General features: G+C 45.8%; 1 protein-coding gene across 3 annotated transcripts; it reads right to left on the bottom strand.

Moving 5' to 3' along the window:
- Positions 1-855: 855 nt before the first annotated feature.
- Positions 856-25,074, bottom strand: RILPL1 (Rab interacting lysosomal protein like 1). 3 transcript variants are annotated; one of them, XM_035564905.2, is made up of 8 exons: positions 24,589-25,074; positions 21,029-21,179; positions 15,796-15,914; positions 14,392-14,610; positions 10,891-11,063; positions 10,355-10,447; positions 6,174-6,261; positions 856-3,709 (listed from the first exon to the last, which is right to left on the bottom strand). In XM_035564905.2, exons 1-8 carry the CDS (start codon positions 24,892-24,894, stop codon positions 3,704-3,706), a joined length of 1,155 nt encoding a protein of 384 aa, XP_035420798.1. In that variant the 5' UTR covers positions 24,895-25,074; the 3' UTR covers positions 856-3,703. The 3 variants fall into 3 exon arrangements, 2 of the variants coding, with proteins under 2 accessions (XP_035420798.1, XP_035420797.1); XR_007708939.1 differs by lacking the exon at positions 6,174-6,261 and adding an exon at positions 6,503-7,901 and having other exon boundaries at positions 3,571-3,709; XM_035564904.2 differs by lacking the exon at positions 6,174-6,261.
- Between the last annotated feature and the right edge of the window lie 320 nt (positions 25,075-25,394).

Genomic DNA, 25,394 nt, shown 5'->3' with positions numbered 1-25,394 from the left:
TAAGAGAGCTCCATATTTAATTCTTTATGTGTCAGATGTTCACACTCATTTTGTGAGACAGATGCCCTTTATGAAGTCACTTGTGAAGGAATAGAAATGAAACAATAGCAGCAAACTAAGCTTTTGAAAAATGTGGCCTAAACCAGACGCTGAAGGGAAGTGACTTTATTTTCTTGAAGATACTGGGACAGGTGAGATCCTTTGTAATACTCCATCCTTAACTAGTTCTGTAAGGTATGAGAAGCATGTAATAAGAAATTTATTTTTAACGTCACGGGAGGGTGTAATTCCCTTTATTAGAGGAATGCACACCACACAGGAGTAAGCAGGTCAGAAAACATCCCCAGTCATTATGTGAGCGGTCACTGAAGGACGGTGTCATGGCTCGATGCTGTGGTTGCAGCTGCATCCAGCTCTCCTTTCCTCCTCTCTGCAAGTGAAGTCCTATCTGCGCAGGGTTTAAATCTTGTTCTGGCAACTGGGCTTGCTGCTGGTTCTAGCTGAATTGGGGAAACCAGAGGGCAAAGCCCCCTCTATTTTCTGTCAGGATGTGTGTACAGGATGTGTATCCAGACGTGCATCTTCCACTGAGGAGCTTACAGTGCTCCTCAGTGAAACGGAAAGGATCTGTGGTGTTCTTTGTCATCATCAGCAACTCCTAAATATGTGCTAATATATTTTAAATCATATTTTTGGCAGTTTTTGAATGGCAGTATCCTAAACCTTGCTCGGTTGGAGGCTCTATTTCCATTTATAAGCCTTTTTCAGGGGAGAGAAGACAGACCTGTACACTGCATCCCCAAAACAGGCAGTATTAGACTTCCACAAAGAAAAAGGACACAAGTCTTGCAGAAATACTAGTTTTTCAGAAATATTTATTAAACCGTTAAAATTATTTACTGCCCAACCAAAACAAAACCAAAAAAAACTTCAGTGATCCTGCACTTTGGAGACAGGATTGTGATGTCCCATACCTGACAACATCCCGGCCCCTTTTTTAAAAGCAGATTTTAGTTAATATTGAGAAACTACACGACAGATCTTCAACTCTTTACATACTCATCCCTATGTGCCATCTTCTCAGATGACGCTTGGTGTGTATAAACTCAGCGCTTCTAACGTGAGAAGGAGGAGCGAGGTGGTTAATACTAGCAGGTCAGGAGTGACTAATTAGATTTTTGAGGTAATGGGCTAGAGATGAACGGGGAAGGTTGTACTGCTTAGTGCCATTGTTCAAAATTGGCTGCAGATTCGACCCAACAATAGCGCACTGGGCTCTAGCGTATGGGACTAGCTGTACGTGCACTAGGCCAGGAGAGTTTTTAATACATGAGCTTAGATGCTGGGGGAAAACAGTTCAGCCTGGGGGTTTCTATTATCCCAGCTCAGTGCTCTTAGCTGATTTGAAAGCAATGTGCTTATCCAGGCTGGGAATCTGCTGCATTCTTGCATTGTTTCTGATCACTGCATCTCTTCTGAATGTGTCAAATGACTGTAAACTACGCTAGGGAGAGACAGGAATCATTCACAATTTATTTAACTGCCTGATACAACTGTAGTGTGCTTTTTATTCCTCCGCCCCCGTGCGGAAGTGAAGTCAGGGCGTTAGCAACTTAAGCGTTACAGTAAGACTTCCCCCATGTCAGAACTGACTCTCATGGCAGGGGAGAAGGGCTGCTCTTTTATGGATACAGCTTTCTGGAAGCATAAAACTCATGATGTGTTACCAAAACGTAACCAGGCAAAATTATCTCTGCCTAATATTAGCATCAGATGCTAGTGTCACTATTTCAAGTGGAAATGCCTTCCGTGTAAGGCCACGTTTCCCCCTCCTGCCCCGAACGGCAATGATGCCTGGCAGGCACAGTAAACACTTCTCTACCTAAGACCCGCTGAGGGTCTGTGTTCAAACATAGCAGTTACAGGCGGGAGCAGAGCAGCGTTCAGCCCACCGCGGCAACAAAATGGTTCCCTGGCACAGCTTCCCAACAAGTGAACCGTTTGCTGCCCATACACATTTAGGAAGCCGGTTGTGGATCATCCTGGACTAAAAACAACTGCCCTGCACTCAGCACCGGGCTCTTCACAGAGCAGATGCAGTTGCTGCACTGCCACCAGCAGCCCCCAGCGCTAAGCAACACGTGCACAAGTTGCCCGCAGCCTTGCTGTAACTTGAGAAACTCCTCTCCAGCAGTGCTCTGCTTCAGCACAGGCTCTCCTGGCAGGCAGCAACGTTCACAGGTGACCTCCTCACCACCTCCCTCGTGAGGAGCAGCCAGTGGGTGCATTTGCTCTCTCCCACCGGGGCAGAGCCTGGTGAGGTGCAGAGCCAGGGTGCCACACGCAGCAGTTACGCTGCACGGAGCTTTAGTGTTAAGTGTTTTTTTTGTAAGCACAACCTCAGGCGGTCCCAAGGGTCTCACACTTAATTACAAAGCAGATCTAAAACCCACCTCCTGGCAGTTCAGCCGTGTTCACATGCGGGGCTTTAGGGGGCAAATTAAGGCCCCTGTGATTGTGGGTTACCCAAACGTCAATCAACAGCAGCAGAGCAATCTGCATATGCAGAATTTGCCCATTCTGCCACCCAAAATAGTGTTCAGACTAGTCAGAAAAAAGGTTTTGAGTTGGGGTCATCTCTAAGTCAGTTAAAATAGCTCGTGTCAGCTACTTGAGGATGTCTTTTACTCTAAGTTAGGCAGTCTTCTCTAGGCAGAAAAGTGGAGTCTGACTTAAATCTAAACCTGGCTGTGGGAAGGGAACCTAACTCCTTTACAGCAACTGTCTGCTACTCTAGGGGGGAAGTCCCTGGTAAGAAAAAAAATAAGTGTTAGAATTCCTCATAGTAAGCAATTTGTTTTCCATTAATACTGCAGAACTCATGGCAAAATGCAAGGCACGCTCACCTCGTACATTGGTTTCTTCATGCTTTAGGCACTATAAGCAGCAAGGGAAATGTATACACTCACTATCCCTCTCAAGGCTACTCCAGTTTATCGATTTGTATCAGGTGAATTTCCAGGTGGTTACTCTGCAAAATGCAGGTGCCAGCTGAATGTAACAGGACAGAGCAGTGCTAAGACCTGCCACGGAGAACGGCCAGCTGCGGTGTTTTCCTCTTGAAAAAAATCCTAGCAAGTTAAGAAAAAGCAAACAACCCAAAAATTTAACAAACAGGGTAACGGAGTCTTTGCCAATAGATATTGTACACTGCAAACAAACTTCTATTAATGGCACAGGTCCTTTTTTTTGGTTTAGAGAAGCTCGTGTTACTGTAGTTAATGCGTGAACAAGAACGTAGACTTGTTATTCAGCACGAAACAAGTCATCTAGAAGCTTCAACGTCCCAGGGCATCGATGACTGTTACTGCAAAGCTTGGACTCTGTTTTCAACAGTCACCAAGTGAACAGTGCGGGATCCCTTTGGAGGAGTACAGCTGAAACACAACCACCGAGGTGTGCAAGGCAAATAAAAACGACGAGCTGCCAGATTTGTTCACAGAAGCTTCTTGTTACTAGACTGTCGAGATCTACTGCAGGAAGCTGACCACCTCAGGGTTTTAGTCACAGGTGCTGCAGGGCTTCTTGTCCTTGTTCGGTGTAGGTGTCATCTCTATTTGAATTTGACCATTCGCCAAAAGTATCCTGGAAGTGGACATTTTTCTGTGATGCCTGCATACGTCTCTTATCACGAGAGAAGAAACTAAACCTTCCGGGTAGGAAGGAGGAGGAAGGGAGGGGAGGGAAAAGAAAGAAGACTGTTTACCGTCTTGGAAACACTTCAAACCCCCGACACGATACACAGCGCAAAAAAACACAGAGCAAAAAAATCCATTTGCATCTGCAAAAACTAAGGCAGTGAAGCCTGGTGGGAGTGCATGTCAAAATGTTATTAGAGATGAAGTCATTGCAATCTCAAGCAGCTTTGCTACGGAAGCTTCACATAAGCTCTAAATGCTGTTGACTCTGCGAGGTGCAGTTATTGTTTTAGGTGTATAACCCGCCCCTTCCCCAGCCCTGAGATACAAAAGCAACAAAATACAACACGTTAGTTTCTCAGCATAAGTAAAGTGGTATCTTTAGCATTAAATCTGTATAATTTACCATGAAGCAGAAATAAAGAGTATTTTTAGGGGTGCCAGCAGGGAAATTCTTAAGATAAAAGAAGTGAGCCTCCACAATTTTTTTTCCAAGTGAACAGATTTTGATACATAGACTAGATTCCTGCAAAAATAATTGAACAAATGCACATGGGCTCTCAAGAGTTTGCAGGATGAAGGCTCTGAACAAATGCACACAAGTGTGCACGTCATTTCCTGTCACACAGCTTGGGTGCTCTAAGATAATGACGTACGTGAACCAACAGCCATTAAATACAACGACATATTGCCAGCTGACAACACAGCTAAAAAATAGTCGGAAAAACCCTTAGTGTCATTCTCATTTGTATGGCGTGAAGTTACTTGATTAAGCAAAGTCAATATTCACAATGAGTTCAGTACAAGAGCTGTTAGTGCAGTGTTTAAGTCTGCTGAGAAATGCAAAAGTTTTGGTTCCAGCTGCCGAGGGTTCGATTTGGCTGCATGCCCTTTTGCCCTCACTGGTGCACTTTAGGGGGAAGCACTGTTTTGCTTGCACAGGACCACGCACAACGCGGTGCTGATCCAGGACAGGAACTGCTAAATGCTTCTACAGTAAGAGATTACACAAATATAAGCGCAGCTCTTACAGCAGATGGACTATTTGCCAGGGCATAAACCTGGCCCTATGTCTATACCCCACTGTCATCAGCATTCCTCCTGTGCCCGCGCACCCTTCAGCCTCCGCTCAGTACCACGATCCCAACCATCCCAGCTGTCTCGTGCAAAACAGGGCATTCTGCCTCTGATGTCACATAGGAGGCTGAATTTGAGCATCAGGTGAGGCTTAAGGCAGCTTTCCCACAAAGACATCCCATCATATGTGCAGGTAAGGACACTGATAATTATTTATAAGCTGTTCTTGACTAGAAAGTGATATAAAAGGCTACACAGGTGCACTGCAAGGTAACGGATGTTGCTAGCAGGACCTGAACTTTTGCATTTCCTGGCTTCAAATTGCAGCCTTAACAGTGAAATAAGTCTTTTGCACTTAATTAGTCTCGTACTTTTCTACCACTTCCATCACAGGAGCTGAAATTCACACACACATGCTCTATCTTTTCAGGGCCAGGTCCAATTCCAGCTGACACGTGATGTGTGCAGTCACTAGGGCTTTCTGCTGGGCACCTTCAGTCCTGCGTGGTCAGGCCAAGCACCCCAAAGTCCACGCAGAGGACTGCTCTATTTATGCAGTAAGTTTCAAATGTCAGCCTTCAGTAATTTTGTACTTTTTATCATGAAATAAGTAAGAGAAAAATGTTTTCGTAAAATCTCTACACCAAGCAGAAGGATTAGGGGGTTTTATTCCTTCTGAAACAATGAAAGTGGTTCTTACAACTTGAAAATGTTTATGGAGGATGTTTCAAAAAAGCATATTTGTGGAGAGGAAGGGAAATCTGAATACTGTGTTGCTGCTGTAGATATAAAGACCTCTAAAGCAGCAGTTCTAATGCAAAAAGGGTTTGGTTTAACAATTATCAGCAAGCACCTCCTCCAGGGACAGCCAAGAATAGGGTGACAGAATTGATTACTGAGTGTATGCTCTATTCCAAAATACATGAGAGACAAAATCTACAGTGCGTAGAGAGAAAGAAAACATGGAAGCAACAACCTATAATTAAAACTGGAAATTACTGTAGGTATCAGCCATTACATTCTGCAAATCTAATTGATTTGTAACAAGTCATTAGAACGACATTTATTTTTTTTAAAGGCATTCGTGTGAATTATGAATAGGCTGGCTTAGTAAGCAAAATTAAGAGATTCTGGTTAAAAATGCATATTCCAACAGTTTTCTCAGGAGTAATGATTGGTTTAGCATGGTAACAGTAAGGCAAAAGGTGATCAAATGTCAATAGTTGAGGATGAGCACGGAGGACTATGACAAGTTGTGCACTGACTGGTCATTCTGATTGGCACTTTGTGCTTCTGCGATCCCACAGGCAGCCGATGAGAATGCAACCAGCAGTGCATGTTAACAGAGGGTCATGCAAAAGGAAAACATGGTACCAAACATTTAAAAAAAATTCCTACAAGGGACACAAGTCTTCTTATTGGCTGCAATGTGGGATCATCTGGAATCAATCCAGCTGCTACCATGGGCATTATGGCTGTAAAGATCCTGGTCAGGAAAGTACAGACACAGAACAGGTAAGACTAGAGCAAGGGAAAGAAAAAGCATTCCATTAAAAAGAAAAGAGGCAAACATGATACACGGGGTTACTTTGAATTATCACACAGGACATACTACAGGGAGAGGTGGATCTGCATCACCTAAGACAGCTCTTCTCAGTGAAAAACTCTCATTTAGAAAAAGCAGTCACTGAAACAGTTTAAATTGCTCTTGAATTTCTAAAAGATACCACTTTTCCGTTGTGAGGCAGCCTGCAGTCTGGGTTGGATTTCATCAGGGTATCACCACCTCTAGCAATGCAGAGCAGAGTGCACATTTTTCTTCCCAAGAAACAAACAGGCACGGACATAATGAAATGAACGATGAAGGTGTATGTTAAGAAATACAAAACAGGACTGTGCTGTGACTACCGGCTATTTGCACAAAAAACAGGGTTAGACAGGACGAGCATTACAGTTAAAAGACTTTACAAATTAACGTTTGTTAATAGTTGATAGTTTCGAGTTAAAAACCAACACCACAGCAGAAATCTTAAAATCATCTCCTGTGCAAGCTACTTGGTTAAAGGGCCTTGGTACCTCTTCCAGAAGAGCCTGCATTGTTTCACATGCAGAAAGATGCTAACTGCAGGCAGCTCGGTACTGGTTTGAGACCTTGCAACTACTCCAGCAGAAAGACTTTCTGGCTGGCTAGCAGCAAGATCATTTCTTTGTAAGGATTCAGCACTTTCACTAGGCATTGGACAATTCATGCAACTTAGAGGCTGAGAGAGCATGCCAGCTGGGTGCTCAACGCCCAGCCAGCCCCACACAAGCCTGCCAACACACCTTCATCCGTACCTGGAACACCCTCTGTTTTTCTAAGGGTTCTCCTCAGAGGTTCTCCCTTGTGCCAAATATTTTTTTGAACTGTGGACTAATGTCAATTGAAAATCAAGTTGAAATCACGAGAGACATTTCACTTGTGACCAAACGCAGCTCTCCCCAACACAGCCACCCTTAACTGCTATTCTTAAGATTCCAAATGAAAACAAACAAACATTGTTCTACCATTAGCAGTAGCTAGGACTTGTACTTTTACACATTGTGGCACACTCAGTTAGCTGCAGCAATCAGGCAGACACATCAGCTTTTGTAGGCTGCAAGAATAGGAAGAAAACGTATGGCTGTTTCAGGCATTACATCAGTGACAAACAAGCACGTATCCGTGAAGAGAAAACAAAAGGGTGTTTTCTGCTCAAAACAGAGGGAGCATTTTTAGTCCTTGTACTCTTCCTCCTCAATAAAGCCTCCTGGTTATGTTATTTCATCAAAATTCTGACATGTGATGTGGTTGAGACAAATGCAGTATGATGAGATCAGAAGCCAGTTTGCCCCAAACCTGTAAACTCTGGCAGTGAAAAAATGTGGATTACTGTGACTTCTGTTTCCTTTTCTTTATGTGGGTGCTGCACAGAAACATCCGAGCACATCTTAGATGGCACAAGCTATATATATCTAATTCCCTGAGATACTGCATGGTCAAAGAAAAAGGGACACACCACACAGGCAAGGATAAAAACTTCTCCTGAGATGACAGCATCAGTCTCTTACTTCTGTACTTCAGCTTTTTTAGTTAGGAGGAAAAGCCTGAAACAGAGGGCAAAAATAAACTACTTTCATTTATAAAAGCACTCTGCACGCAGATATCAGCCTTACGAGTTTTCCTCACGCCATTAGGGTACGCAGAGTTTGTGCGTCAGCCTGTTACAAAGGTGTCATAGGTGAGGTGCTGAGAGTGTTCGGCCTGTGACAGGGAGAAAGCAGCTCTGGAGACAGCTCACAGCAGGCCAGGAGTGCAGGTGGAGGTGTTAGAACAGGACAGGACAGACGCTACGCTTGGGTTCCTTGTTTCTCCCAGCAGTGAAATTTCCTGACTTTTTAAAGCCGACAGCTAAACCCCTGCCACCAGCCCCTTCTTAACCACTCTGAGGACTGCTTGGGTTGCAGGAGTAACCATCTACAAGCACAACGCTGACAAGACACACAGCAGAGGGGGGCAAGGAAAATAAACCCACACTTGGCAAATCCCATCCAGACAGGCTGCAAAAACACGACAAATCCGAAAACAATTACTGTCCTTCAGGTTACTTAAGTAGAAGGTTTTATCTTCCCTTACTTAATGTGAAGGCTAAGTAAGGAGAGAGCAGAAAAACTCGGGGATGGAAGATGGCAGCTAAAGACCGTAATTCCATCCCGACAGCAGGCTCAATACGCCCTTTCACTGTCCAGCAGAAGAGGACTGTTACCTTCTCTGAAAGGGGCCAAAAGAACACGTTTTCACTTTTTATTGTGCGAGTTTTCAATTATATAAATTTAACCCAGAATCTGAGAAACAGGAAGATTAGATAGGCACCTGAAAATGGGCATTGATCAAATGGCCTGACGCTCCACGGGTACTCGCTGATAAATTAACTGAGAGGAAGAAAGCAGCAAGCACCACAACTAGTTGAAGACCCAAATGTTCCTCCTGCCACGGCTCCCTGCACTGTGATGTCTGCATGCAGACGGCAGAGCCAAGGCTGACACCCAGTCAGCGTGTGCTTTGACTTACAACGTCTGGTTACGGTTTTGTGCTGCCTTTGCTTCATAAATCGAGCATGGGAACTGCAATCAACACAGACTGGGTACGCTGAAAAGAGCCACCCCCCCACAACAGGGCAAGCTTTAAAAAGTACTAAAATAAATTTAAAAGAAAAAGAAGCGTTACAGGGGAGAGATCTTGTGAGACAAAGTAATATTTCCATGTTACAGAATGAGTCCAAACTCAAAGCGTGTTTTCCAGTCATACGAGAGGAAGGGATCTCAGCAAACAAAGCAGCACAGAGGGAAGCTGGAGACTCTTGAAAATAATCAAAAGTGCCCTCCTGACTTTATGGTATTTTGGACCAGCACAGATCTTCCCATGAAACTTACTCTTACAGGGCTGCTGCTGTTATTAAACAAAATCTGGAGGTTATGGACATGGAGACAGGATGGAAGAGCTTTTTATGTTGAAACAAATGATTGTTCCAAAATCATTTCTGCAGTTAAAAAAGCTATGCTTCTGGTATCAGAAGAAAATCCAAAGACTTGCTGTGAGATTATGAGACTTAATTTGGAATAAATCTAGAAGGAAGGAGTTTCGACTTCACTTTTGGACAGCACCATTAAACACTTCACCAGGAGAGGGTGGGGTTCTTTCTAGCCAAGAAAGCTGGCATCCTCTCCAGCAGGGCAGTTGTTCAGCAAACAAAAGGTTTTGTGCTGTAACAGTCAGAATCTAAAGACTTTGATCAACAGGGAAACAAGCCCAGCAAGGTCATGGTGAAACCTTATTCTCCACACCCAACTGCCAGAGGTCTGCAGTTGGCTCTACTTGTGAACATCTTCTTTACACATCTTCTGAGCATGACCTGGGGGCCAGTGGTTTGCGACATTCCACCACCTTAGGGACTGTGCGTTAAGGAGCTGGGACTTGTGCTTGAACAGGAGCAGTGCTCCTACAAGCTTTGCATGCTGAGATTGGTGCTGACTTCAGTTCTGGGCACACAGGACAGGCTGAGTGGTGCTCTGGATAACACCACAACTATTAACACCTCCCTTTGGAGTATGACTGCATGGTGGAGACAAAAAAAATCCTCTGGGAAGATCAGGTGTCTGTCATTAAGAGCTCACTGGCTCATACAGCTATAATGAAACAAAGCAACACATGCTCTTTTGGCTAGCCTGAATTGCATACTTAGGAAAGAAACAGAATTGGAGTGGGCTTCTTGCACACATCCATCTTGCCTATGAACACAAGCACATGGAATAGTTTTATTCTGTACTGCTGTCTGCATGGAGGGAGCAAATGGTGGCACAGCAAAATCTGAGATTGGAAGCTCACCTATAAGTAGGCTGGAGTTTTGGCCAAAGCCAGCTCTTGTTTCATGACACCTATCCAACGTTCCTTTCTGAAGAAAACACTTGCAGACATTCAGGATCTCTCCCATATACGTTAGGGATGTGGCTATTAGCATTTGCAGACTATATCCAGTATGCTTAGAAAATACGCTACTTACAGTCTTTTGATTCCAGATTCAGGCTGAGTCGAGGGTTTTGATTGAATTATGGGCGGAGGTTGAGGGGTTCTAGTTTCTTCTTCTGTTTCCTCACTTGAAAGAAAGAAAAGGTAATTAATATTGTCCTCCAAGCCATGGAAGCACTTTCAGTTCTAAAATTCAATCTGAAGGTGGACTGTTCATGAAGAAAGGGTCTCCTTTCAGTATTTTCTTCCCATTTTGAAAAAAAAAAAAAAGTAGAAGAGGAATGCATGGAATGTTCTATAATATGTTCTATTATATGTTCTATTATATCCATTTTAGACCCACTATTACCCTCATTTTTTAAGTTCAATTTTTTAAAATGCTTCTAATCTTTCCAAGATTCAGGGGGAATCTGGGAGCTGGGAGTTAGGGAAGGATATAAGTTTTTCCCAGTGTTGAGAAACCAGATATAAAGCTCATTGGAGACTATTTAAGAGCACATTTATTGTTTCTAGACCTGCCCTATGGCTCCTCTGTGCATAGCATGCAACAGGAGAGAAGACCTAACCTACCTTTTGTAATATAAAAGCTCCTCTTGAAGTAGAAACACTTTAGATTTCAATTCATTCCTCTCATGAAGGACATCCCGGAGCTCCTGCAAAGTGAATCTTGGACGATTTGGATCTTTTAAGTCCATTGCCATCTTTTCCGACTCCGAGAGGCAGTCGTCATTGTTCGGTTCTGGCTAGGAAGCGAAACACAGGCTTTAAATTCACTGTGCGAATGCATTTCTGAGGAGTTTAAAATATTTATCGGTCTAATCCCCGACCTCTTTCTTTTCAGCACTATTAAATATTGTTTTAAGAGGAACAGCAGTTTTAAGAGAAAAAACACAAGTGTTTTTTATTTTATTTTTCATGTTAAAAACTGTCAGCAGGAACAGCTCAGAGATCTGATCGCTTTGTTCTTTCTTGTGCTCAGATCGACTGATGACGCACACAAGGCTGGTGATACCATGGCAGCTCTCTGAAAGACGATCTGAGCGCTGTTCTACCTCTCTTCCCTCGCTGCTCAGGGGAACCTTGCAGATGAGGATGACCTAAGTGACCTTCAGTCAAAGCCCTGTGCTCACAGGAACCTTTCCCAGAGTTGTATTTTTGGGACGACAAACACACAGCCCAATTGTTCCTAGCAGCCTAAAGACTGGGTCCAAAGTGGGCCACCACACAGGTGTAAGCTTTCTTGTGGAGAAACTCCTGTGGAATCCAGACTGCTAGAAAGCCTATTGAAAATGTAAAGCCTCATTTTTGATAAACAAGTCTGTCTAAGGAATTTATACTTTTAACAAATAGGGTAAATCAAACATCAGCCTTTTATATAAATACTGAAAAAATAGCATCGCGAAAATCGTAACAGTTCCTTCCAGTTCTCCCACAAAGAGAAAGCTCGTTTGGATGTAAATATATTAAGTGGAGATTTAAGTTCTTATTGCCTTAATGCCTTTATTTAAAAATGCAGGATTGGTATTAGCACTAGGATCTAGCTACAAAGTGGAAGAAACCTGCAGACAATACAGCAGAGCAATGTTCATCTGTCCATTTGTTTGGTTCACCCCATGAATCCAAACGCATTCCTTTACACAGATTGTACTAAATACAGATAGATGCACAAGAGGTTCAAAGGAAATTACCCAAACGCTTTTCTTCTTCACCCTCCTAGACTAGAGTCTGATCTGGCTTATACAAATAACCTTTTTTTTGCTAGATTTTGCTCAAATCAGCGAAGACCGAGGGCCAGTAGCCAATGCAAATGTACTTGCCCGAAGCCAACAAGCGATGTCCATGGCAGAGCACGCAGCTATTCGAGCTGCACGCTTGCCACTGCAATTCCTGTCTAACCATCAGCCTGGCACAGAAAGCGGGGAACGGCTCTAATTAGAAGAGGCACCATTGCCACGGAACAGATGAGTTAGAGAGAGGTGAAGAATGCATCCTTTCTCCCCAGAGACTGAAGACACTTTCACTCCTGCTGGCTTCGGGCCTAGGCTCGGTGGCCCCGTTTACAAAGCGGGGTGTCCTGGCTGAATCAGCAGCAGTGAAGTCATTCTTTCTGCTTTATTAATACACTGCTTGCCCAATTCAGCAGTGACATGTTAACAGTGGCTGTTACATTCCTGGGGGTACCAGGGCACCCCATCAGCCTTTGCCTCTGCTTCCTGATGTATGGCCCTGCCTCCTACAAGAGAATTAGATGGTTTGCTCTCTGCTGCAGTCCCTCAGGCACGTAAAATGCTGCTGTGCTTCTTCAGCGGCTTGGTACTGGAGCTCTTACCAACACAAACAGCCACACAGCTCTATACCATAGTGCTCCTTGAAGTTCTTTCATCCTGTAATATCCCTTATCCTACTTCTTACTCTAAGAGCAGCATTAGGAAAGGGAAATACAGCACATTTGCTTGAATAAGACAGAAGTAGTGTCACATGCACAAAGGAAAGTAATAGGAACCATGAAGAAGACTAAGGGGTACAGCAGAGCGGAGAAACATCCCCTTGGATTTGCATTCTTACTACTCTGATCTCAGCACCAAGCCAATTTGCAGATTTTCATTTTGCCTGTTCCAGCAAGTATTTGAGTATGCAAGCAACATTTGCTTTTCATGAACATTTGTGCTAGTAACACTTCACTGCACGAATTCTAGTGGGAAGCAAAAGCAGGAATAGGGCCAAAGTTGTTTCCTCTAAAACATGCCTTCAAATATTTATATGTTGATTCTGCAGCAATAGAGCAGCTCTGTCCCAACAATTAGATCAAAATGCCATAAGCAGTGCAAGAACCAAGTGTGCTCTCACTCATTTTCGCAGCACAAGACCCCAGCTTTCCTGTCACTTCTTGGATTAAGGAAATCCTTATTCAGTTGTGAACAATCAGTGAGGCAATGGATAGAAGCACGGTCAGGAGGAACAGAAAGCACAAGTCTCTGCAAAGCTTGTATTTTCAAGTCTCTGGACACATACTCATGGGTTGCAGTGAAATGCTGTGTTATTTGTTGGTCACAATACAGCATAGCATGGAACTGTGACTGCACTGTGTTTTGTTTCTGCCCCAAAGGCTTATAGCTATTAATTGTAAAGCCACTGTAAATGAAACCCAGAAGATACAAATAAAAAAATCATCCACAAAACACGCAACAAGCAGTTGTACCGGAGTTGCAGAAGGACGTTAAAACCGAGTTGCTCAAAACAATATTCAGAGGAAGGGGGAAAATGCCATTCTTCTCCAGACGCAGAGCCACAGCTACCAAGCTACAAACGCACAGCACAACTTTGGTCTGGACGTGGTAATGGCTGCGTCTCATGCATGGTTTAGACAGGAACCATTCTAACCGCAGGGCTCCTCAGCAGTCACAGACCCAGAATGACCATCACGAGCATCATAAGATTCATCTCCCTGAAATGACTGAATGCCAGAAGCCGGACTAACGTTCAGGCCTGTTCGTCCCACTGCAGACCAAGATGTGAGACAAATCTGGTGTTTGTAAAGACTCCGCAGAGACTTTTGTAAAGAGTGTTTGTAAAGACTCTTGGAGACGCTGTTCCTAGTCAAGTCACCGGCACAACCTAGGCTTGCCTGCGCACACAGCCAGGGAGAGCTTTAGCAGGGTGACAGCAGCCAGCCCACCCTTCACCCTTTGTTTTTCATTCTTTACGTTATGTCCAGAGGCCTGAAGAGGACAGGTAGCATTTTAAGATTATGAAACAGAGCAGAGATTTCAGGCAGAGCAGGCATATTCCACTGCATGTGAGCGTTCTGCCCTCAGGCACTGTCTGCCTGCAGAGTTCTGCATTGCCTCTGGGACCCCTTCCGACACAATTTCTTTTCTCCTGCGGTTCTCACGCCACCACTGTCATAGTGCTGTGCACCTTCAGGACCTGTTGGGGCTTGCAGATTTGCACGCTCAACCACCACTGCTCCTGATGCACATCGATCACATTTAGCCAAAGAAGAGGTGCTTGATACAAAGACTGAGGATCTGTAAAAGGCTGATTTTAAAAGTGATTTATACTGCCTCTTACCTTTATTTCCTCCCCATTTTGGTTGTCCTCACCCTGCAGTTTTTCCCTCAGTTTCCCCAGCTCTGCTCGTAGGCTGCCCATCTCCTGCTCCTTGGTTTGCAGATATGCTTCTAACTCCACCTTCTGCTCGATCAGCGCCTTTCCCTGAGCCTCAACAACAGTGATCCGGTGCCGCAGGTCGTGGTTAATTTTCATTAACCTGTTCTGTTGCTGCTGAAGCTGCAAATGTAGAAGGTCAGTAGAAGTTTAGTATCCATTCAGCCATCAGCCATAATGGCCAAGTCACAAATATTACGTTAAAGACCAAGTACTGAGTTCCTGTTAAATCTGATCTGGAAAATTCTCCTCACCCCCTCATTCATTTTTTAATCTCTTATCATCTAACACCGTTGCAGGCACCAAAGCTTCTCTAAGTGCTTTCTAGAGTAAAAAAAGAGGTACTTTCCCCAAAGCACAAGGATTCTCCAGCTAAAACCAAATCCATCGCTTCCAATATAATGTTTCAAAAAAGCAAAATTCAAGGACAGGGTGGGTTACAGGATTCTGAATCACATCTTAAACCCAGAGCAGAAAAGAGAAAGACAAGGCAGAGAAATCCTTACTATTCAATTTGTAAGCACTTTCCTTTGAGCCTGTAGGTGAGGATGGGAAGCGAAATACATGTAAGGAGGTCATAACACAGAAAGAACCACGACATCAAGTGATCACCAAGGTCACGATGGAGTCTGTGACTCACTTAAGACTAAATAAACTCTTTTATCTTAAATCTTTTGTGCACTCCCCATCCCCTCGGGGACCTTCTGTTCGTTGCTGGCAAATGTTAAGTGACCCAGGCTGGGCTCAGGCCCCTTCCTCCCTCCCTCCTTCCCCTTCTGTGTGCACAGAGGTAATCCACATCGCATCCCCGGCGTGCGAGTGCATGAGTGGAGTCCCTGCTGCCAAACTCTGTGGACAGTGTATAAAAAATACGTAGTACCTGCTCACCCAAAGCAGGGGTGGATGGGAGGGTTGAGGCATGGGGGTGCTGAGGGAGACTGCACTGCCAAAGCAGAGATTCGTGAAGCCAGAGCAAGTTACCTGTCCTGCTTCCATGAAAGGAGGGAGGTGTCAGGTCTTCAAGGAAACAAACAAAACAACAACCTGTCCTTCTTCCTCCTTCCTCCCTTGTCACACTGGTTTCCAGTCACGTTCTGAGTGTGCCTGGTCCCTCCAAATGCAGCAGAGGGCGTGTGCCTGCACTGCCTGCCTAATCATTTGGGGCATTCCACAGTTATGCTGGACACGTCAGTTTCTGGACTGATAATCTGACATTGCTTAAAAATTCCACGTTAACTTACATTTGAAAGAAGGCTACAGAAGCATGGGTGAGAAGGAAGGGAAATAGGAAGAGCAAGAGCCACTTACAGCCTCCACATCCTCATTTTTAAGTCCGAGTTCCCGGTCCTTTGCCCTGATTTCATCCCTCTGTTTATCTACGACTTCCTTCAGCTTCTTCATGACTTGCCGCTCTCTCTCCGACATTCCTGGTTAAAAAAAGGAACACAGAAAACAAACTAAGGACAAGCAGGAGCTGCTGAGACTGAGAACAATAACAGTGAGAAATATTTGGATAAAGACTCTGCAAGGTGCCTGCTGGTGGAATTAAAGAGAAGCTGCTGGGAGGCGCTTTGAAGGTTACTCTGAGGGCAGCAGGGAACACAGATGACAAAGTCCGCTCCACAAAGCCTCTGCACAGAACCTCCTTGCAAAAGGAACCAACAATCCTCAGAAACATTTACGACAGCGGAGTGACACTGCTGTATCTGCTGCCTCTGTGGTTTTACATCAGTGTTCACATCATGGCCCTTGGAGCTGGTTCATTTGTGTGACAAGCTATAGAAGCAGCTGGCCAAGACCTTAAATTGTAAAAAAAAAAAAAAAAAAAAAAAAAAAAAAAAAAAAAAAAAAAGAGATCGTTTGGACCCTTAGCAAGATCTGAACAACATTTCACTATTGTGGACTGCATCTAGATCTAGAACAGCTGAGGTGCACTGGACTGTTTTTGTATCGAAACCCAGCTTTGTACTGGGTGAGACAGAGACGAGAGGGGAGCTTCCAGAGGGTACCTCCACCCCAAATCCAGACATTCAGCCTGAATTATGGTCGCTTATTTTGTCTGCATGTCTTGCAACCTGTTCCCCATCCTACTGTATGATAATTCATCTTCAGGGTACTTGTACTTCAGAGAAAAGTACCACGGGGCCTGTCACTTTGGAAAGATGTTTGGAACATCGCCAGGATTCCAACATTGAGCCTGTTTGAAGATGACTAAAGGATTAGCTTAACCTGAAGTCTGACCAGGGAATCATGAAGAAATGTCATGAATCACAAAACAGAAAGCGTTATTCCATAAGCCGCTATTACAGAGATGATCAAGAACTCCTGGACTACAGCGATGGGCTCTTCAGAGCCCAGACAGATTTACCACAGACCAGAAGATTTACCGTGTTAAGATGATAAATCTATATAAATCTATTGCCCTAACTTTTTCTTGTCATTGTACAGAGATGTGCAGTCTGATGATCCTGAACTGTCACGTAAAATCACCTTGCACAACACCCCAATAGCTTGAGGACGAGAGGCAGCGACCAGGGCAGCGTGTGGCTGCTTGTCTGTTACCTCTGGCAAAGCACTTAAGTTACCTGGGTCCTCGGCTTCCTCCACCCATGAAAGCAAGTAGTGATAATTCACTCAGCTCCCTGGGATGGCTGGAAAGCTACTTCCTTCTGTATTAAGGCAGTTCCCACACGAAACCCACTGCACGCACATCCAGTGGAGCCAGCTGCTCAAGTCTCTACCTTCTGACATGAGCTCTGACTCCTGCTTATGTTCTTCCTTCATCAGAGAAATCCAAAATTGCTCCCATAAGACGGCGTATGTTGCATGCCTTTAGGGACTCCAGCTTACAGAGCTTAGGAACAGTAGCTTACAGCTACATTTGAACTGGTGGATAATACAACGGAGCAAGACAGACCTGAGAGAGACAAAGGGAGCAGTAACTCTGGTGGGTGTGCACTTCTGCAGCAGCTGGGGGTTCCCATGTGGGTGTACAAAGTGCATCACTGCAAACAAGGAGAAGAGCAGCTCCAGTCCCTCATTAAAAAAGCACCTGGAATGTCCCAGAGCAAAGACCGGGTAACTGCTCTGCTGGGAAAAGGACGGGGGAACAAGGCTGGCTGGGAAGCTAGTTCAGAGGACGTGTTCCCATCAAAGCCCAGAAATCAGCTGAGTGACGACGTGGTGTTCATGTTCTCATATTACGTTCTCATCTTTTTAAGTTCTGTGATAAGTCTTCCTGCTCTGTTTCGGGAGCCTGGTCCTCTTTGTGTTGCAGGTTCTAGTGTTTTGCAGGATACTTTTCATTCTTCACTGCAACAGTGGCTCACACCCACTCGGGAGGACAAGTAGACGCTGACATACGCTGCCACTTGCTCTCCTAAAAGATCCACGCTCCTATCACAACACAGGGCTGGAGGGCTAGAAGCCTGTACCCAGCTCTGACACCTCTCTGATCCCTAAACCTCTGACTTAGTTTCCTGACTTGCAGGGACATAGGAAAAGACAGGAGAACCTTGTTAACATCTGAAGGGAGCTGTGTAGGAGAAAGAACAACCAACCAACCAACCAACCAACACACAACCAACCAACAACCAAAGAGCCAGACAAGGACCCTTGCACCAGCCAGCACAACAGAGCACTGGAACCTTCCCACAACTTGTTCTTGTTTACTTGCAGTTCTTGACCACCGCTGTATCTGCAAAACCCTGCTGCAGGCTCTTGGATCCACCCCTTCCCAGCCACTCTCAGGGCTGGGGCCTAAAACATCAGCTGTACCAAAACAAAACAAAACTCCAAAACTTTGCCTTAGGGTACGGAGGAACTGCAGTGAGACTGACCAGCAGTTTTACCCCGGTAGGAGCTAAGAATAGTGAGTGCAGCTATATTCATTAGTATTTGTGCAAAGCTTTGAGATTTCTAGAGAGCAGATGCTATTTAAAGAATAAAGTACCATTTCAGTGCTGACTGCTTTTCCTCCCACTGTACTCAATTTTCTCTATAACATTTGGTGAGCATCAAAGACTCAATTGTGTGCGCGGATCACTACATTATCCTCTTTATTTCAGGAGGAGAGGAAAGGAAAGGTGGGAAGTGTTTTGAAACAGTCACATCTTCTTCCATTTCCCCGGCACTAGGGAAGAGGAGAAGGAAATCACTAAGTGTCCTAAATGTAAAGTAATTATCTCTAAATGACTCAAACTCTAATATCTGCAACATCTTAAAGGGCACACCCAGCTGGCTTCTACAGGCACATCCTATGAATTCAGAGCTTCCTGTGAATTGCTGCGATCACAACAGTGTTCTAAGGAGCAAGAGAAAGGAAAGCATTTTTAAAAAGAAAAGAAAAGAGAGGGAAAAAGACCATCCTTTATGTTCATGCTTGGGAACCTGTTTACTGTTGAGTTTATCCGTCTGTTGCAAGAAGCCAAAGCGTGGTCAGGGTCTGTGGCACTTCCTAAACATTCAGAAGAGAAATTTGCCTTCACTTTGGAAAGGGAACGGCAGGCTGCTCAGCAGCCGAGCCCGAGAGGTTTACACGATGGTCGGCATCCCGCTGCTGGTCTGTATTACCATCGCCAGCCCGAGACGGCAGCTCCTCTCGCAGCAGAGACGCAGCAGCCTGCTTGTCCTGTTTGACACATGGGTCAAGTTTGCTCGTGGCATTTCACTAGGATATTCTGATCAGTCAGCACCAGCAAATAAGCGCTCAGTTCGAGCTCAGGGAGGAGGAGTATTAATGGAGGTTGCAGATTCATCTTTAACCTCTCCTACGTATTTTGTATTCTGCCACATGGACCCTTTCATACAAACACTGCTCGGCTCAGACTCTCAGAGAGCGCATGCTCCTCCTATTTATATAGGATTGTTTGCCTTTCTCACAAACACCTTCATTATGCTAAAGCAAGGCTCTGTGAACTATAATACGACTATTAATTGGCAAGATTGAATCTCAAAGCCTTAGCACACCCAGATCGCTGGCCTCTGTTACCCGTACTAAAAACAACTCCTTTAACTAACTGTCTGGTGAGCAGGCAGCAAGCTGCTAATCCCAGGAGAGTTAGCCACTAAAGGAAGACATGAGCACACCACCAAATCATGCTGAGATACGACTGGAGTCTGGGCAAAGTTAGTCTAGCCAACAAAGCATTTAGCTTGAAAACCTGCCTCTGTAGAGTCTGCCTGTACCGGATCAAATGATGGAGAGGGGAAAAAAGCAGCATGACTGCTTTTTGACGTTATCCAAAAAATTGGGCTTGTTATAACAGGTCCCACTAACAAGCTGAGGTTACTGTAAGTGAGGTTGATTTGACTTAAACTGATAATTTCAGCTAATGAATATCAGTGATCCCAGAATCTCATCTCTGGAATGGGTTTTGTTTGTTTTGTTATACTTGCGTAGACACAGTAAAAATAACATGAAAAGCATGTGTGGCATTTGCTTGGCTAGCCGAATGTAAAGAGTATGGCTATATTTAAATACAAGCACATGAGCTGCAGCGAGCTAGATACCCACTGGAAAAAAAGATGAAAAAACAAAGGGGAAAATGGTTCTTTATAAGAACATGTCAGTCTTTGTGGCCTGTGACACATCACTGCCATTCTGACACTTTCCACAGAGTTTGTAGGCTGGCATAAAGCTACTTCTTAGAGATTAATTGACTACTAAATTGAAGGAGCTGCATTTGTTTTAGAAAAGTGGAAATCTTTAAAAGTTTTAATAATTTTTGCTTTGAATTGTGGAGCAAATAGACATCTGCTCCTCTGCCCCCACTCTTCGGAAAGAGCTATTTGCTGAGCTGTGGGTAAGAGCTGAGGACAGCAGCTGTTTCAGTCGCTGCAGCAAAATCTACCTGCAGTTGCCAGTCAGAATCTTTTGTCTTGAAATTCATTCTGCCTCCAGAAAGAAGGTGCTCATGAATTAATCAGTTATTTCAGCTCTTCAGGATTCACCCACTTCCTGGTTTATAAATCTCTTCACCTACTCTAAATTGGATGGAAGCGTCCTGAACAGGTGAGAGAATCCTAAAGGGAAGTAAACCAAGTACAATCAGTCTCTCAACATATTTTTCTAGCGTATCTCTGCATGACGGACGGATGTAATTCAGACAAATCTTGATTTGTTGCTTTACAAACAATTATCCTGGGTAGATTGACAGTTACACTTATTTTTGTGCATAACGGTGTGAAATTGCTGGATGGATTATTTTTTGTGTTAGAAAACGTAAGGAGGGATTAAGAATGTTTTTAAAAAATGCTAGCTAAAAAGAAGAAGAAAAAAAAAAGCAATAGACCAAAAAATGATGCTAAACTACTTTCAGAGATGCTTCTCAGCCAAACAGAAAGCTGTTCAGGCTTCTCTTTTCCTCCTGCCCCCACCTCTTATGCCTCCAGTGTAATCATGTGTTCAGAAATTTTCAATTCAGAAAAAAAACTGCATTAGTCTATAGGAAAAAAAAGCCAGAATATCCAGTCAAAATATTTTGGTAACGTATTGCTTTTATAACAAAAGCAAGTACTGAATTTGAAATACCAAACTTGCCTTCATGCTTCTGAAATTCCTCTTCCGTGAAATTAATGTCTTTGTGAGACAAGTTTGTCATCAGTTGTTTATTCTCCTCCTGCAGCTGTGCAATTTGGGTAAGAAGGTCCTGTGCTTCCCCTCGCCAGACATCCTCCACCAGTTCTAATTCCTAAAGGGCAGATTTAAACACGTTAAGAGTCTTGGACTGGACTATTTACAGATCAAACCAGTAACAATACTACTTCAATTCTTATGGAAAACAATTATAGGAGACTACTTTGAATTTCTTGGAAGATATCTACTTTTGTGATGCTAGCATCAAGAAACCATCTGAGTACCAGTCTCCATACGCTGAATGTAAACACACGAGGAGTCAATTCCTGATGCAAACATTTTTGACGTGTGAGTTACCCAAAGAGTGCCTACTTACTCCCCATTTTTCTGTGAGAAGATTAAGGGGATTGCTGTGTTAGACAATACAGCCAAACTTGAGCAAGAATTCCCTCCTGCGTCACAGAAAGCAACCACAAAAGCTGTTATAAATGCCCCAGAAACACCACAGCACTGACAAGGGGGAGGCAGCATTAGGCATGCTCATTTGGAAGGAGCAGCATCTCTAGTCTGAATTTCTGTTACAAAGCACAAGTGTAAAACAGTGAGCGCCTGAGACTGTGACACAGACCCAGAGCTCCTAGTCCGAATGGTAAACACAAGACAAAACTGTGCTGCTTCTTACATAAATCGTTCTGTATGGAAGTCTTGAGGGACATCTACGTGAGCGGCAGCGAGAATGGTCAAAACACCAGCTCCCATTTGTCAGGACACCGTGTGTCAACAGCAGCTGTCACCAATCCCAGTAAAGGTCAAATTAGGACAAAAATTATAAGTGCTCAAGGAAAAATGGTTGTATTAGAGCTTCACTTGTTCCAAACGTCTTTGCCATAAACCATACTTCTGCAGTGGGGGCATTCTCTACTCCGTTTTCATGTATGTGCTTCAAACAGAAAAAGCTGCATGCAAATCACTGAAGCCGGGCTGAGTCACTTGCTGACTTTCGCATTCATCCAGCAGGCCCCTCTCCTACCTAACAACAAAACACCCAGACAACAACCCTGCCAAGCACAGCTCTAGGCTAAAATAAGCTCAGCTGAGAGATTAAAGGATAGCTCTCTGCTTTGAATGCACGCTCTGACACTGGGAAATCACGTTCCTATTGATTTCCGGGTCCAAATAAAATGCTATTTTATTGCAGCATTTATTATTGCATCGCTGTCATTTTATAACGTCTGTTAGTGTGCTATGAGGTTTGCAGAAAACACTGACAGATAAACAACATACAGAGCGTTGTAAACTATGCAGACTTAAGAAAATTTCATGAATCACAGCTATTTTTACCTGAAACTCTTTATCTTGAGAAATACAAATCTGCAATGAAACCGTTTATTGCCCAGTAATACCTAGATGATTTACAGTGATGCTGCATGTTTTAACTCTGTAGCTAGCACAACGTGCTGACCTAGTTTAGAAGATGAAACAGCACGTTCATCAGTTATAAGCATACTGATAAAAAATAGAACACGCAAAAACCCAGGCTAGATAAACTTACCTAGTGTACAGGGAGCTACCCTGTAAACACACAGCTATGCTAAGGTTTAACCTGGGAAACGTTCTTATTTATTGCTACTGAAGAGCTCAAGGAACTGGAGCAGAAGTGAACTTCTGAATCCTCGCTAGCAGAGGTGTCCGACAGAGCAGGCAGGAGACCCGTGGGCCAGTAGGTGCCAGCCAGCTCGGGACACTCCAGCCATGCTCAGCCAGGCAAGAAGGATTCCCACCTGAAGGCTGAGTGCTCTGAGTGCTAAAACCCCATCAGCTGCTGCTTGCCAAGGACCACTAAAAACTGCCTGGATTGGCTTTTGGATGCTTCTTGTTCACAGAATTTCTCCGGTATTTCCCAGTCTCTGGCCTTTTCTGCTTACCAGTATCTGTCCTGTGAGAGTTCGCCTTGAAACGCTCGCACTGGAAGGCAGCAGGATGTGACACTACTGGACTACAGCAATGCAGCGTGCTGGCAATCAACTTACTTAAAAAAATGCATCGTATGTTTTATTTTCCCCATTCAATGTTTTCACACAAGTTTCACGTGGATTGTCTGAACGCTCCCTGAGCCACTCTGTGACTACTGGAGAAACCGGCAGAGTAAAGGTGGTTAGCTGGCAGGGGCTGGGTGGCACCTGGCAAGCACAGCTGTACGCGGCTGACGTGTTTAGAAAACTTCTTAACACAGATGTGGACTTCAGAGGCATCTGTGCAGACTGTCAGCTTTTCCAACGATACTGGCTGCTGCTGCCAGGCCCAGGTCAGTGTCCATTTCACCAGGCAGCATTTTTTTAGTATCCGGAAGTAAAGAATTCCTGCTGGCTGACAGTACAGCGGTCTCTGGCAAACCAGCAGAGAGACCTGACTGCAGACACAGTACGGGACCAGCACAACAGCCCACCCGCTTGCTTGCATGATCTATTAGAAGGGCAAAGGCACGGGTTTGGGACATGCTGTAATTGCATCCATTCTCTGGACCAGTGGCCTTCATACTCTGGAGACTTACCAGGGCTTTATACACTAAAGATCTTCTACCATCCTTTTCAGGACCCTGTCCTAAGACTCCTTCTGCAAAACGTTGCAAGAATTGTCCCGTATTTTTCTTATGCTAAGCAAAAGTCCTCTAGCTGATTCTTTTAAACAGATGTAAAACTTCTTCAAATAAATTCAAACTAACTCTTGGAGCTTGGGGTCTCACTTCCAGAAGTTCCCCATGTCCTCTTTAATGTGGACCTGTCTGTGCAAGCAGGGATGGGACGAGGCAGCAGCGACGATTTAGCAGCCCCTTGCTAGAAGAACCATTTATTTCAACCAGTTATCTGCCTGGTGTGAAAATTAGATCGGGCACTTCCATTGCACCAAGTGGAACAGCTCATGCTGTCCTGCTGCATGAGGGTAACAGGATATGGGAAATGATCTCCGTCCACCTCGGGCTTTCACGGGGTCAGGGGACACTGCACCCACCCCGGGTGAAGCCGAGGGACATCGTGCTGTCAGAGGATAGAGCAGGAGCCTGGGGGAGCGGAGCGCTCCTCCCTACTCTTCAGCTCAAACACTGACCTGAAATCCTCAGTCCTCTGTCTCTCCTATACCTTGCCTACCCGATGAGCGTGCCAGGAAGACCGGAGGAGCTCCGGAGAGACAAGGGTACCGCATGCACTGACTTCTCCTGGCCTAGCAGGAAGCGGCACAGTCAGGAGAGAGGCCGGAGCGGGGACTTGGAGGGAAACGCACTGGGAAGGAAAGGCGGCGACTGGGGAAGGGCTGGGGGACGGGAAGGAGGCAGGGAACTTCCAGGAGGGAATTAAAACACCCCGATGACAACCACACACCCAAACCCCCGGCGGTGGTGAGGCAGCATCCCCATGGGGCTCCCCTGGCCTCCAGCCTCTGGTCCCCCCGGCCTCCTCCTGGCTCTCCCCGGGGTCCCGGCTCTCCCCCAGGCTGTCGGGGCCCGTACCCCCCGTACCCCCCCGCACCTTCTGGTGCTTCCTCTCCTTCTCGATGCGGTCCATCCTCTCCAAGCGGAGCCGGTCGAGCTCCAGGCGCAGCTCCTCCAGCTCGGGGTTGATGTGGTTGCGGCTCACCAGCACCTCGAGGATCTCCAGCACCCGCACCACCTTGGGCATGAGGCGGGCGATGGCCTCGCAGCCGTGCTGGTCGATGACCCGCTCAAACTCCTGCCCCACGGCCGAGGCGATGTCGTACACGTCCATCACCGTCAGCTCCGCCGCGTTCTTCTCCAGGGCGGGCGGCGCCACCACGCCAACGCCGCCGCCGTCCATGGCTCGCCCGGCCCCGCGGAGCCCTCATAGGCGGCGGGGAGCCCCCTCCTCACGGGGCGCTCTCCTGGCCGGGGACCCCCTGCCCGGCTCGGCTCGGCCCGGCCCGGCGCTGCCTGCCCCGGGGGGACGCGGCTCGGAGGGCTGGGGGGGAGCTCGGACTTGGCCGGGAGGGAGGGGAAGGGACACGGAGGGAGGGCGGGGGAGGGCGAGGGCTCCCCGCCACCGCCTCCTCCCGGCCTCGCCCCGAGTTCGGGGCCAATGGAAGGCACCGGGAGGGCCGGGGGAGGCCCCGCGCATGCCCGGGACCGGCGAGGGGAGGCCGCCGGGGGAGGCAGCGGGGGGCTCGGTGCCCGCCCCAGCCTGCTGCGGGCAGAGGGGCCCGGCCGGCGGAGGGGTGCCGGGCGCGGGGTGCCGCCCGCCGTGCTCGTGGCTTCTGCCCGGGGAGTCGGGAGGAAAGCCTCGTGTGGGTGTTGGAGGGAGCGCGGTGGGGTTGGGAAGCC

This window comes from Cygnus atratus, chromosome 17, assembly GCF_013377495.2.
Source record: "Cygnus atratus isolate AKBS03 ecotype Queensland, Australia chromosome 17, CAtr_DNAZoo_HiC_assembly, whole genome shotgun sequence".
NCBI lineage: Eukaryota > Metazoa > Chordata > Aves > Anseriformes > Anatidae > Cygnus > Cygnus atratus.
The sequence above is the reverse complement of the archived record's forward strand: the minus strand, read 5'-3'. Positions and strand labels throughout refer to the sequence as shown.